General features: G+C 41.4%; 1 protein-coding gene across 1 annotated transcript in view; it reads right to left on the bottom strand.

Annotated features, from left to right (window-relative positions):
- Positions 1-5,869: 5,869 nt before the first annotated feature.
- avl9 (AVL9 homolog (S. cerevisiase)) overlaps positions 5,870-13,411 on the bottom strand; it is a 30,686-nt gene continuing 23,144 nt past the window's right edge. Inside the window, exons 15-16 of the mRNA XM_061713545.1 lie at positions 8,606-8,694; positions 5,870-6,397 (exon numbers count right to left, since the gene is read on the bottom strand). Of these exons, the coding sequence (XP_061569529.1) occupies positions 6,267-6,397; positions 8,606-8,694 (220 nt within the window). The 3' untranslated portion in view covers positions 5,870-6,266. The remainder of the gene's footprint in view (positions 6,398-8,605; positions 8,695-13,411) is intronic.

The raw sequence follows: 13,411 nt of genomic DNA, 5'->3' as shown, positions 1-13,411 counted from the left end.
AAACATCCGTCAGTTTCTCCGATGTGACGATCTCAACGACTAACGATGATGATGATGATGCACTTAACTAGTAAACTTCTGTTAAGAGATAACGGCAACTGTACCAAAACCCCCCCTAAGACCTCTCGTTCTCAGATCCCCCCCCATCCTCCTTTTTCCTCTTATCACTGATAAAGAAATACTCTGCAGAAAAGTCATTTCTCTCACTCTGAAGGCTCCGCGTCCGGGAGTTTAGGGGCGTTGAGGCGCGACGCCGACGGAGTTCATGCAGCTTCGATCAGTTTGAGGCTCGAATGACTTCATTTACATTTTTCTTTCTCTTTTTTAGCGGAGTATTCCTTTAAAATCAGGATCGTGCGTTTCCTGAAGGCCCTGCGGACGAGGGGAGCGGCGGCCGGGGTCTCCCCCGGGTGGGAGTGGTTTCAGAGGAGGGTGACTGCAGGTCCAGCCACCCGCCCCCCCCACCCTCGGGCCCCCCCACCCCGACTCCCCCGCCGCACGCAGGGCCTCCACACAACCAGCAGTTTACACCTCACTCTACCTGTCGTCACGTTCACCTGTGTTCACCTGCAGACACGCGACTCCACTCACAGTTCAAACGTAGGTTTTCTGGGCTCATGCGGTTTTTTCTTTATTTTTTTTTTCTTTGTAAGCTGCTGAATTATATAAATATATCTAATAAAATATATATTTTTCATATTTTTAAAGACAGTTGTGTTAGTGTGTTGGGGGGTGGGATCACCAGCTCTGTTTTTGTATTAGTGTCTTTCTTTCCTCCTTAATTTAATAGCAGCCATTACTGTAGTGTGACTGTTGTAGATCTCCTTCCTGTTTGGATCCAGTTTTTCTGAGTGAATACTGAGAAGTCGTGAGAGGAAGCGACTGGTCCGGCGCGGTTGCTATGGGAACCGCCCCGGCGACCACCAGCAGCATCAGCGGCGAGGGCGGGGCGGGGAGGAAGGCGGTCGTCTCTGACCTTTACCAACATGAGCACAGGTGCTTCATGACGAAACGTACTAGCATGTTTGGCTGCATCATTTTCTTTTGGCACTGTATTTTGAATGAACGTTAATTTATTAAAAAACATACCAAAAACGTTCTGGAAAAGGACTCTGTTTGGTTTGTTTTGATTTTCTTTTTTTTTTTTCTTTTAAAGAGGCCGAATATGGGTGTTGAACCATGGGGAATATTTCTGGTACCGTTGAAAAGGTTCTGTTCGGGGTAGATGTGGCTAAAATATCATATCACCATTATTTTTTCAAAATAAAATCACGATTTCGATTTTTATCACTATCTTAAATTGAAAAAATGCAATTAAATTTTATTTATATAGCGTCTATTAACAGAAGTTGCCTCTAGTCGGTTTCCTGAGACCCAGAACATGAACCCCCGAGCAATTACCGTATTTTCTGGAGTATAAGCCGCTACTTTTTTCATAGGTTTTCAACCATGCGGCTTATACAAAGGTGCGGCTATGGATTTTTCTTCCACCGCTCGGAGCGCTCTAACCGGAATTAGAATCAAAACTAAGACAAAATAAATGCAAAGAAGAATACACTACTTCTTCTTTAGCAGATAGAAGTAGGTAGAAGCAGATTTCAAACAGATAAATAAATACCAGTAATTTTCTCTTGGTTCTGTCCCGTTTTAATCAGCAAAGTTGCTGCCGTGTTAAAATACACCGTTAGGAAAGGATCTATTTAGGTACAAACATGTACATCATTTACAGTTTAAAATCCTTCTGTACATGTAGTAAATATCTAATCTAACATAAATATCTGCGGCTTGCATATCTTTTTTTTTTTTTTTTTTTTTTTTTTTTTTTTTAAATAGAGCGGATGTATGCAGGTGTGGCTTGTATATCTTTTTTTTTTATTATTTTTTAAAAAATAGAGCGGATGCGGTTTATATGCAGGTGCGGCTTATAGTCCAGAAAATATATTACATATACATAAACCATGGCAGGTAAAAACTCCCCTAGTGGGAGAAACCTGGATGATAACCAGACAATACATGTTGCAGAGGGTGATAATAATTTAAAGAGACTACTAAAATTGGGTTTAGAGCCGTTTGACATGTTATTAAAAACTAGGATAGCAGTGTATCCTCAATGCAGAAAAAATAATCTTGATGATTGTAGCTGTCATTCACAATAACTGATGTTTTCTGTATCAGTTTTCATGTTTTGCCAGTTTTTTCATTCTTATTTACATTCTGTTCAGTATATCAACTTTCTAGAAAGCTGGTTTGTGTAGAAATATTTCTTCAAGTTCATTAAAGTGAAGGATTTAATTGCACTCCAACAGCTGAATTAACTTTAAACCTGCTGAATTTTTGCCAGAACATCTTTATTTACGGCTGGGCAGCTTGTACCGCGGGTCACCTACTTTAATCAGGCGTTTGAACTCCTCATCTTTAACGGTACCATATCCTTTGCGAGATAAAAAGTAAAAGCTTTTTCCATCGCTTGCTTGACTTGTCAAATGTTTGTGTTGTGTTTTGGTCTCATGCTACTGTAGCTGTAACCTCTGCCAGGCCCCTCTGCTGCTCGCGGTTCTTCCTCTTCAGGGGATTAAACACGCGTGAACAGTTTCCACGCAAACTTATTATAAATGAAACTTAGTAAAAATATTGTAAACAGCTTTTTTTTTATTCCCACAATCCCAGAGGGAGGAGATATATTTGTTTAATATATGCAGAACATTCAAAAAACTGGTTTCTTACCAGATAATTTAGATTTGTGTATGTAAAATTTTGATAAAATTAATAAATAAAACTGAGAATTCAGTTTATTATCATGTTCAGTGTAACCAGACAAAACATTGAAAGATCGTCATATCGCCCCTAGTTCTGTCAGATCTGTAGTTGGTTCTCACTCTATTCATCTAATTTTTTTGTTAAAAAAAACAACTCTTTCTCTACTGTGGCATTATTTATCTAACAAAAATAAGTGATTCTCCTGAAAGCCGGCCCATATAAACCTGAGTCTTCTGATGATATGGACGTTAACCTGCAGGTCTGTGAACTGATGCTTGAGTTTTTCTTTTTGCTTCACACGCTCTGACCTTGGATTTAAACTTGAGAAGATTGGTGAATATTTTGAATTCTTTCTGCTTTTGGCAAATATTTCGAATGGTTTCCACGTAAGCAGGAGCGGACTTACCATCAGGGGAAACTGGGCGGTTGCTGAGGATCCCAACTTCCTGAGGGGCCCCGTAAAATCCTCATACACTTATGGTTAATACAGTTATATTTAGTATTAGTTATATTTATGATTAAAATCCTCTCGGTAAAATGCCAGCAGAATGCGTATCTTATCACGTGTGTGTCGACCCCCCCTTCACTGTCCACTACATTGGATCAGTCCATCTTACTGAACGGACCCAAGAAAACTGGCAAAACAAAAACAAACAGCAGGAAGTGGCAAGAAACGAAGGAGTACCGTAATCGAGAAGAGAAAAGAAGCCCAGCGGTGCTGAAAAGAGGAGGAAAATGAGAAGTGAGAAGTTCTCATTTCCGAGCGCCCCACATTTCTTAAATCCGCCACTGCATGATGATCTCATTGCAGACTGTTAAAACGGCAAGTGGAGATGGTTTTATAACCCTTTCCAAATGAATTTGCAGCAACAATTGCTTCTCTAAGACTAAGAGCTGATGTCTTTCTCTCTTGGCATTGGGTTAACAAATGTGAACTACCAAAACATCTGCTTTTATACAGGAGTGTCTCAGAAAATTAGAATATTGTGATAAAGTTTTTTATTTTCTGTAATGCAATTTAAAACAAACAAAAATGTCATACATTCTGGATTCATTACAAATCAACTGAAATATTGCAAGCCTTTTATTATTTTAATATTGCTGATTATGGTTTACAGTTTAAGATTCGCAGAATATTTCTAATTTTTTGAGATAGGCTATTTGAGTTTTCTTAAGCTGTAAGCCATGATCAGCAATATTAAAATAATAAAAGGCTTGCAATATTTCAGTTGATTTGTAATGAATCCAGAATGTATGACATTTTTGTTTTTGCACAGAAAATCACAATATTCTAATTTTCTGAGACAGTCCTGTATATTAAATTTGCAGACCTGCTGATGAGTGCAGCATCTGCCTGAATCCTATTAAAGAAATCAAGGCGGTACTTGGTTTTGCCCACAAGGTTTTCTGTTCACTTCAGAATCTCCACTAAACTTGTTTTTGGAGTGATGAAGAATCACTTACCCTACCTTTTAAACTGTAGAGAGCTTTTATTCATGTTCCGGCTCCAGACGGAGGTGACCTCCAGGTCGCTGGGTTCATGTGTCGAGCCGTGCGCCGTCACCATGACAACCCCGCCTCCCTCTCTCCCAAAACGTCTCTTTGACCGTTCGACCCACATTTGACCCCAGAACCAAACCCGGAGCGGTAAGAAGGTGTAGACGGCTCCTCAAGGTAAAAGTGCAACTTTTTATTGTTTTTTTATACAGCAAAACGTAGGATGACACACGTGTCTTCACCAGAACATCAAAACATCTGTCAGGAAAATATTCTGTGAAGCTGAATTCACACATACATTCAAATATTTTAAATACAAAATAAAGATATATCATCAGAGGATAGTAATAAAAAATGGAAAAGAAACAAAAAAACATTTTAAAAACAGCAACTTTTCAACCGTACTTAAATCAGGTGGAAGATTCGATGGACAGAACGTATAAAAGCATGAAAAAGACGGGGGGACGATGCTCGGAGGCGGACAGAGCCATGTTTGTATGATGGAGGGAAAAGATGCTGCAAGCGCCTCCAGGTTTATAATGGCTGCTTCGTGCAAAACAAACCCCGGCGGGGAAACGCAGCGCTCCAGCTCTTCAGTGGCAGAACAAGAAGATGCTCAGATTACAAGAAACAACAAATAAATAAAGCATCTGTTCGGTTTTACTAAATATAATTCTCCAAGTGTTTATTTATAAATGCAGACCGACACGGACGTAGAAAAAGACGGGGAGCTACGGCCCTGCAGGCTGCTCGGAGGATCCTTCATGACCTTCACGACCTGCAGGGTCAACAAGGTAGTTATTTATAATAAATCATCGTCATTGATCGATATCGCAATGGGAATAACCATAAAACCACCTTTTATAACCATTTATAACCTTTCAAACGCCAGGAATTTACACTCTAAAAGCCTTTAAATATGTGACTTTAGAGCTCCGAGGAAGTCGCAAAGCAGAAAAACCCTCAAAAAAGTGTTTGTATTTCTCAAGTCACATGTTTCCGTGTTCGAGGAAAGACGCTGAAAATCCTTTCAAGTTCTGCCAAAACTGGGTTTTTTGGGAAATGTTTAAAAAACAAAGTAAAAAAATCATCTCGGCTGTGTAATTTGTTGTTGCTTCGTGAAGTCAGACGTAACGTGACAGTTTGAGAGGAACGTTCAGGAGTTAAAACCAACCCGGATCCATCATCATCATCATCATCAGGAGGAAGGGAGTGTAAACTTTCACTGGGTTTAAAAGCGATGGTCCCTAATAATGTAAATCAAATACTTTTGAGCGATAATGGAGAAGGTTTTTGCAGAAAAATGGATGATGATGCTGATTTCAACCCGTCAAGGGTTCAGGAAGTTTATGAAAATGTCTGTCGGTGCAGGAATCATGAACGGGAAGACGAGAGCTCCCGGGAAAACGTGGTTAAATATGAATCCAGCCGTAGTGAAGCAGAGGTCATGAACTCTCCTGTCGTCCGTCCCTCAACATGTCAGATCCCCGTCAGGAGGGATGAAATAGAAATTCAGTTTTTACTCAAATCTGCTCGGATTCTTGTGGTTTTTTGGTTAGTTTTAACTCCTCACCCGAACGTTGTCACCATGGCAACCGCAGCATCACTACAGCCTGGATTTAAAATCTGCTAAAACCTTGTTTTTTTTTTTTTTAAGGGGGTTAAAAATCCTTCCACAGAAGATTGTTTGGCATAATTTTGCAGCATCGTAAGTAGCTAAACGGAGTAAACTGTCGAGGACGTGCACAGCGGACCGGAGACGGCGTGTCGGGGGAGCAGCAGAGAGAAACGGGCGGCGGAGAGGTGATGCGGCGTCCTGAATGTTCCAGCGTTTCCCGCCTCGCAGTGCTGCACCGGCACCGGTCCGTCTCTGCGCTGGGAAAAGTCCCGGGTCTCTGGGCCGAGGCCTCGGGGTGAGTCTCAGGAGAGGAGGTTGTTTCTGTCCGCGGCGCCTCCGCGCTCATCCTCGGGCTTCGCCATCGTGGACGAGGAGAAAGAGTCTCTGAGGATGCTTAGGGTTTCACCTCGGTGCCGGCGGGCTCAGGAGAGCCGGGACCGGCCACCGGCGGCGGGTGGGACAGCGTGGAGAACCAGGAGGACATGGCTGACTTGGCGCTGGTCAAGGCTCCGCCCACCGACTGACCTGAGGGAGGAAGACGGGTTTTAGAGCAGACGACAGACTAAAAACATCAACAGTTTAAAACTACACAGATTTGTATCATCTCATCACCTGCAGAGCAAAATATCTATTAAATAATAGATTTTAAAGGGGACCTATTATGGCATCTAATACCTATTTTAAACAAGCTTTGAATGTCTTAAAAACAAGCTTTTGATTGTTTTTGCTAAATAAATTAGAAATTCAGCCTCTAAACCACGTCTTTATCTTCCCATTCTCTAACCTCATTATCTATGCGGGATTCTGAGTGGGCGGGGCTATGATAATGAGGCACTGTGCTGATTGGCTGCCTGAATGACGCGATACACCGCTATGAAAAAATAGCGGAAGCTCCGGCCGGTGGAGTTAGTTGTGGGCGTGGTTTCACGCATCGGAGGCCAAACTATGTAAATCGCTCCCGTCGTTACGTAACGACGGGAGCAGAATCTGAACGGCTCGTAGATCCACATCACACTGGACGGCTCATCCGGGCGGCTGTACAGACACTGCAGAATTTGGTTGCTTTTCTCCTTCTCTGAGTTGGCAGGCTGAGAGGAGACCACTTTATATGTGTTAAAGGTATTGTGACATCATTTTTAACATGCTTTTAACACTATTAAAAGTCTTGGCCAACATCCCTCAAATGTGTCTAAAAGAGTGTAACAAGAAAAACTTCACTCTAGTACTCCATTCCTGGCTTTTTATGACAGTGTTTTTTTGCGCCGTAAAAAAAGCTTCCTCTTCCCCCTTTCCTGTCAATCATTGCCCCGCTCCTCCTCCAAACCTCCTCCAACCATACGCTCACAGCGGCATCGGAGAGTTAAGCCGGGAGCGACAGGCGAAGCACGGAAAAGCAGCGAACCAGAGCAAACAATCACAAAAATAAAGGCATGCAAGCAGCAGTGTCCCCTTATCTTAAGTCCAGTCAGTGGCCACGGGTCTTCTTAGCAGTTGTCCTCCGATGATGAGAACAAAAGAGGCTCTAAACAGCTCCATGTTAAGCCTCATTTATGGTTCTGCGTTAAATCGACGCAGAGCCTTCGCCGTAGGGTTCAGCGTACGGTGCGCGTCGCCGCGTAACCCTACGCCGTAGGCTCTGCGTCGGTGTAACACGGAACCATAAATCGGCCTTTATGGTGCGCTGGAGAGGAGAGGAGACAGGGAGCTGGGTGGAGGGGGCGGTGATTTAGCGGATCGTTACGTAACGACCCGCCAGCAAACCACATGCGCCGTTTTTGCACAGTTATGCGGAAAATCCCAGAAAGCACACAATACACTGAATGTTAAAAGTTCGTTGTTTTTTGGGTGTAATTGATGTCAAGACACCCAACAAAACACAAAAAATCAAGAAAAATTTGTTTTTCATGTCACAATACCTTTAAAGCAAGAAAAAACCTGTTTTTCATAATAGGTCCCCTTTAAAAATTCTGGAGAAATCTCTGTATGCCAGGGACACAACAACAAATCAACGGGGGACCCCCGTTATCTTTGTTTTCTTTAGCCTGATGAAAGACTTATCGAGTCCAGCATCAAACAAAAACGAGGCAACGTTCCTCAAACAAATCTCCAAATACACTGCAAAAACTAATTTCTTATAAAAGTTAAAAAGCCTCGTTTCTATAAGGAAGAAGACTGTTTTCAGACTATTTTGCTGGTTCCAGTCAAAAAATCTTTCTTACTCCATTGGCGGAGACATTTTTGCTCACAAATTTGACCAGATTTAGGAATAATATTTCTTCACCATTCACCCCATAATGCCCTATAATGATAATCAAAGTGGTATTTACATACTGAAATAAAAATAAAACACCTCCAATATTGTCTCTTTTTTAGTTTTTCTAATTAATATGTTTTGTATCATCATGAATATACTGAGCAATATTTTTCTATGGTATAAGTTTTTTTCTAATTTCTTGATTGTGGGCGTGGTTCAGAGGTCTCGCAATTAAATATGACCAATTAGGAATTTTGGGGTTAAAGAGTGCCACGCTCAGAAATATTAAAGAAAAAGTAAAAAATTGGATAAAAAAATAGCTTCTTTTATTGGCTCTTTAAACAAATCAAAGTCAAAGTCAAGTTTTCTTGTGAATAAAATATGTTTGATGTCCAGCTTGTTTGTAACTGGAGCTCAGTTTTGATCGTTTCCGTCTCCCGGACTTTGCGGCTCTGATATCTGATATCTGGGTTTCTTACCCACGGCCTTCCCGGTCTGCACGACGCTGCGACTGGTCGTCATCATGGCGTTGCCGAATTTCTTCCCTCGCTCGCTGTTCTGAACAGAGCTGCAAAAGGAAAAGGAAAGAAAGATGAAGCTAGCAGAGCACACTCTCTCCTCCTCTCTCCTCCCATCTTTCCAGGAAACGCACTTCCTGACAGCCGAATAATCAACCTGTGACGACCGAGAGGGCGAGCCGGCTCCTCCCAGCATGCAACATTTCTCGTGGATCCCGGTGACCTGACATTCAGCAGAATCCTGCTGCTGCGTCACCCCGGCAACGGCAGCACCGCCACGGCAACAAGCCTGTCACTCACGACCCGCTAATCAGACAGTTGTGTCCAGAAATAACCCCCCCCCTTCATTCAGAGAGATGTTATTTATTGTCCTACCGCTGCTTTTGAAAACACTTTTCTGCTCTTTTGAGCAGCTTCCGTGGGGGAATTTGCCAGAAAGGGACTTAAATTTTAGTAAATAAATCCTGTATTATGGCCTCTTTTAAAAAGCTGACACAATACTCCGACAGCTTAATAAAATGCCTGTTAGAAACCACTTCTTTGCAGATCTGCATGCAGGAGGCGGGTTTAGGGGGCGGAGCCTGCCACTTGAGTTTTTAGGGGGCGGAGCCTGCCACCCATCAGTGTTATTTACATACCGAAATAAAAATAAAACACCCCCAATATTGTCTTTTAAGATTTTCTAAATTATATTTTTATATCATCATGAATACATTGAGCGATATTTTTTTCTATTGTATAAAACTTTTTTTTTTTTTTTTCCATTTTCTTGATTGTAGGCGTGGTTTAGAGCAGGGATATTCAACTGGCGGCCCGCGGGCCAGGAGCTTTTATGTGGCCCCTGGTCATGTTTTAAAAAAGGGGGGGAAAGTAGTGTTGTCCCGATCGTCGGCGGCCGGCGTCACTTCCGAAGTGACGAAGTAAGCGAAACTAACTTCGTTTACATATCGCATTTTGTTAATTAATAAAAGTTTAAGATGCTTGGTAGCCTTTTCAGTTGGTTAATGATTCATTGGACAGTGTTTGTACATGTTAATCTCTGCTACAGATGTTTTTTACTACTTCGGATTTTTTGCCAGTGTTGCACAGTGATAATGTTTGTCACATTATTTGTTATTAACCTCCGGTTATAGAGGACTTGTTTACATCATTAGGCTTCTAGGATTGGCCTGACATTTTTTTTCATGTGAATCTCTAAATGAGGACCTTGCATTTCAGACAGACTTCTAAGCCTCCTATAATTTCATGCGATTGTTTTGTTTTGCTGATATAATAGATGTGTCATAAATAAAGGAGCTTATGGTTAATATTTTGGTTGCTTATTTATAACATCAAACTGGCTACTATGGACTGAAATGCTTGTGCTCAATGCTTAATATAATAATCAAATAAGGAAATCTTGGTGGAAAGTGGTGCTTTGTCATTATGGCGTATTTTATTAAAAGTAGGTCAATATCAATTTCATTAAGTTTTGCACAATGCATGGTTTCAAAATGAACTTGCATTTAAAATAATATTTCTTTATCTGATTATATTATATTTAACATTCACAATTACTAAATCTGGAGACAATTAATACATAATTCATATGTAAACTAGACAGATATATTATCCTGCTCATTCCTGAGCACAAATGTATTATATATACATAAATCTTCGTCTTTGAGTGCAAAATACATTTTGAAAACCCCAAAATGTTCAGTGCGGCCCTCTCCATACAGTCCTTTTGCAGGTGTGGCCCCATGCCTAATCTAGTTGAATACCCCTGGTTTAGAGTCTCCGTATCAAATATGATAAATTAGGAATTATGGAAAAGTTAGTGGAAAATTGGATAAGAAATAGTTTCTTGTTCGAGCTAGTGTTTAATTTTTTATGATAATTTATGACACAAACCTGTATTTCTTCTTTTTTTTTTTATAATTTCAACATCTTTTTTCCCCAGAATGCGGTGAATGTGTCAGAAGTTTGTGTATCAAATGTTCTGCAAATATTAACAAAAGTAAAAGTGAAGTTTTGCAGGTTTTGCTGGTCATGTGACTCCAACAACATGAAAAAGGTCGGCCTTATTTTAGCGCCCAGTGCCCGACACCGCCCCCCCACATCCCAGTCCCCCAACAACAGGGAGTACCACCCCCCCCCCATCAGGGGTCTCAGGTTGCAGGGAAATAACTCGGAGTTTACTGACGCAGGAAATCAGGATGAGCCGTCAGCCGCCAGGAGAAAATGTCCGAGCACCGGTGGACGCAGATATAAATAAATAAGAGCTGCAACTGAGCCACAAAGGAAACCCGGCGGGTCACGGAGTCCACACACGTCTGCGGTGTCATGTCCCTCCAATTATCACCCCTCAGGAAAGTCAACACTTATTTATAAACGTGCTCCGCAAATAATCTGACCTGTGATCCGTTACTTCTGGTTTTACGTTCCTGCAAACAGAGGCTGGTTTCTGGCTCACGGGTCACATGACGCTCCTCTACAACCTTTATCATCCTGAATTATCATGGTGATGCGTCAGATTCCAGCGATTAAAAACTCGGAAATTATTTTATCACAAACAACTGAGTTTGAAGTGCTCGGAGCTGCAACTCCGGATCTTCTCTCAGTTTTGTTTCCAGCAGTGAACTGAAATCCTCTCTGGCTCAATCCAGCTGAAACCCTGAGAGATGGATGTTTTTCTGTCTCCAAGGCAACGTGGATGTGAGACCAGTGTCTCTGATCATCCATTTTTAATTACATTCATTTCAATTTTATTTGTATAGCGTCTAATACAACGGATGTCGTCTCTAGACGCTTTCCAGAGACCCAGAACATGAACATAAACCCCCGAGCAATTATTACATAAACAATGGCAAGAAAAAACTCTCCTTAGGAGGGAACAAATCTGGACCAGGACCAGGATCATAAAGGGGAACCTCCTGCAGAAGGCCAGACTGGGACCTTCATTTTCATGTTGTCGTTTAAAAAAAAGTAAATAAATAAAAAGTCACGTGTCATTTGAGCGCAACTGAAATTAATTCTTCTGGAAATAATTTTAAAATTAGCATCTTTAGAAAAATGTTATTATTTTATGTCTCTCTATTAAGTAGAAATGTATTTTTACTTCAAATTAAGTGACTTATTAATGTACAGGACTGTCTCAGAAAATTAGAATATTGTGATAAAGTCTTTATTTTCTGTAATGCAATTAAAAAAACAAAAATGTCTTACATTCTGGATTCATTACAATCAACTGAAATGCAAGCCTTTTATTATTTTAATATTGCTGATTATGGCTTACAGTTTAAAATTAAGATTCCCAGAATATTCTAATTTTTAGAGATAGGATATTTGAGTTTTCTTAAGCTGTAAGCCATGATCAGCAATATTAAAATAATAAAAAGGCTTGCAATATTTCAGTTGATTTGTAATGAATCCAGAACGTATGACATTTTTGTTTTTGTAATTGCATTACAGAAAATTCTAATTTTCTGAGACAGTCCTGTAAAGATCAGGATCATGTTTATTGATCTTGCACTAGGAATTAACTAGATTTGTTCATAATAATAAAAACATGTCAGCTTTATATTTTATTTTAGTAAAATGCTACATTACATAAATTTTCTTTAAAATATAATTTGGTATTCATAACTTTTATTAGTTTATCAGCTGACTACGTTAACACAACCCCCCCCCTGTTTGAGAGTCTACTCCGGTAGCAACGCGGAGGCGGGAAACCAGAGAGCAGCTCTGGTGGCGAGCAGCCAGACTTCCTGTCTGCAGTTTTATACTCTGCAGGTCCAGGAAGCGGCTCTGACCCCCGTGAGGGGGTCGCCGTGCAGAAGCCGGTCCTGGAGGAGGCGGGGGGGTTGGATTCAGAGCCCCGGGAAGTCGCCGCGGGGGAGGCAGGATGTGTCACCATCATTCCTGAAGCTCGGGGGCAGCGGGGCACACGGCTCATTTTACCCCCCGGGGGGGTGAGGGGGGGACACCTGCTTCACTACTCTCTTTTTCAAACTTCAATAAACCTTTATGGATAACATATATGATCCACGTTTATCAACTCAAACTAAATCATCAAAAACGATGTTTATGTTTACTTAAATGTAACTTAAACCAACGCCGTGCACACGCCGTCACCGTGACGCCGTCGTGAACCCTTCGGACTTCTCCGTCACTCCATTTCGTCGCGGTGCAGTACCCCCCGCGACCGCTAGTTAGCGATCTTTTCCTGAATGGTTTATCCGACTTTTTCCGGTCACAGTGAATCAAAGAGATAAGGACAACTATTGTGCAAAAAAACAAAACAAAAAAAATCACACATACACAAAGAAAAGAGCGCTGAAAGTTCACGACTGCTTCAAACCGGAAACCTGAAATGCGTTGCTACCAAGCGAACCAATCGCAGCCCTCTCCGTCTGCGTTTGGTCTGCGTCGCCTCGACGCGTAGTTACAATTTTTGGAGGTATGCGTCAGTGACGGCGCGTGGTCTGCATTGACGCAGAGCACACGCCGTAGGCACAGCGTCGTTTTGACGCAGAACCATACCTCAGGCTTTAGTGTGTGTATGTATGTGTGTGTGTGTATAGGTATATATATATATATATATATATATATATATATATATATATATATATATATATATATATGTGTTAGTGTGTGTTAGTGTGTGTGTGTGCAGTCAGTGTAACAGTAGCTGCGATGCTCCAGCTGTGGGCGGAGTCATCTTTCCTCTTCGCTTCCTGGAAGGAAACTGGAGCTGCTGATACGAGACCCCCCCCCACCCCATCA

The sequence above is a fragment of the Cololabis saira genome, chromosome 22 (assembly GCF_033807715.1).
Source record: "Cololabis saira isolate AMF1-May2022 chromosome 22, fColSai1.1, whole genome shotgun sequence".
Classification (NCBI taxonomy): Eukaryota; Metazoa; Chordata; class Actinopteri; order Beloniformes; family Belonidae; genus Cololabis; species Cololabis saira.
Note: the sequence above shows the minus strand (reverse complement) of the source record. Positions and strands in the feature narration are given on the sequence as shown.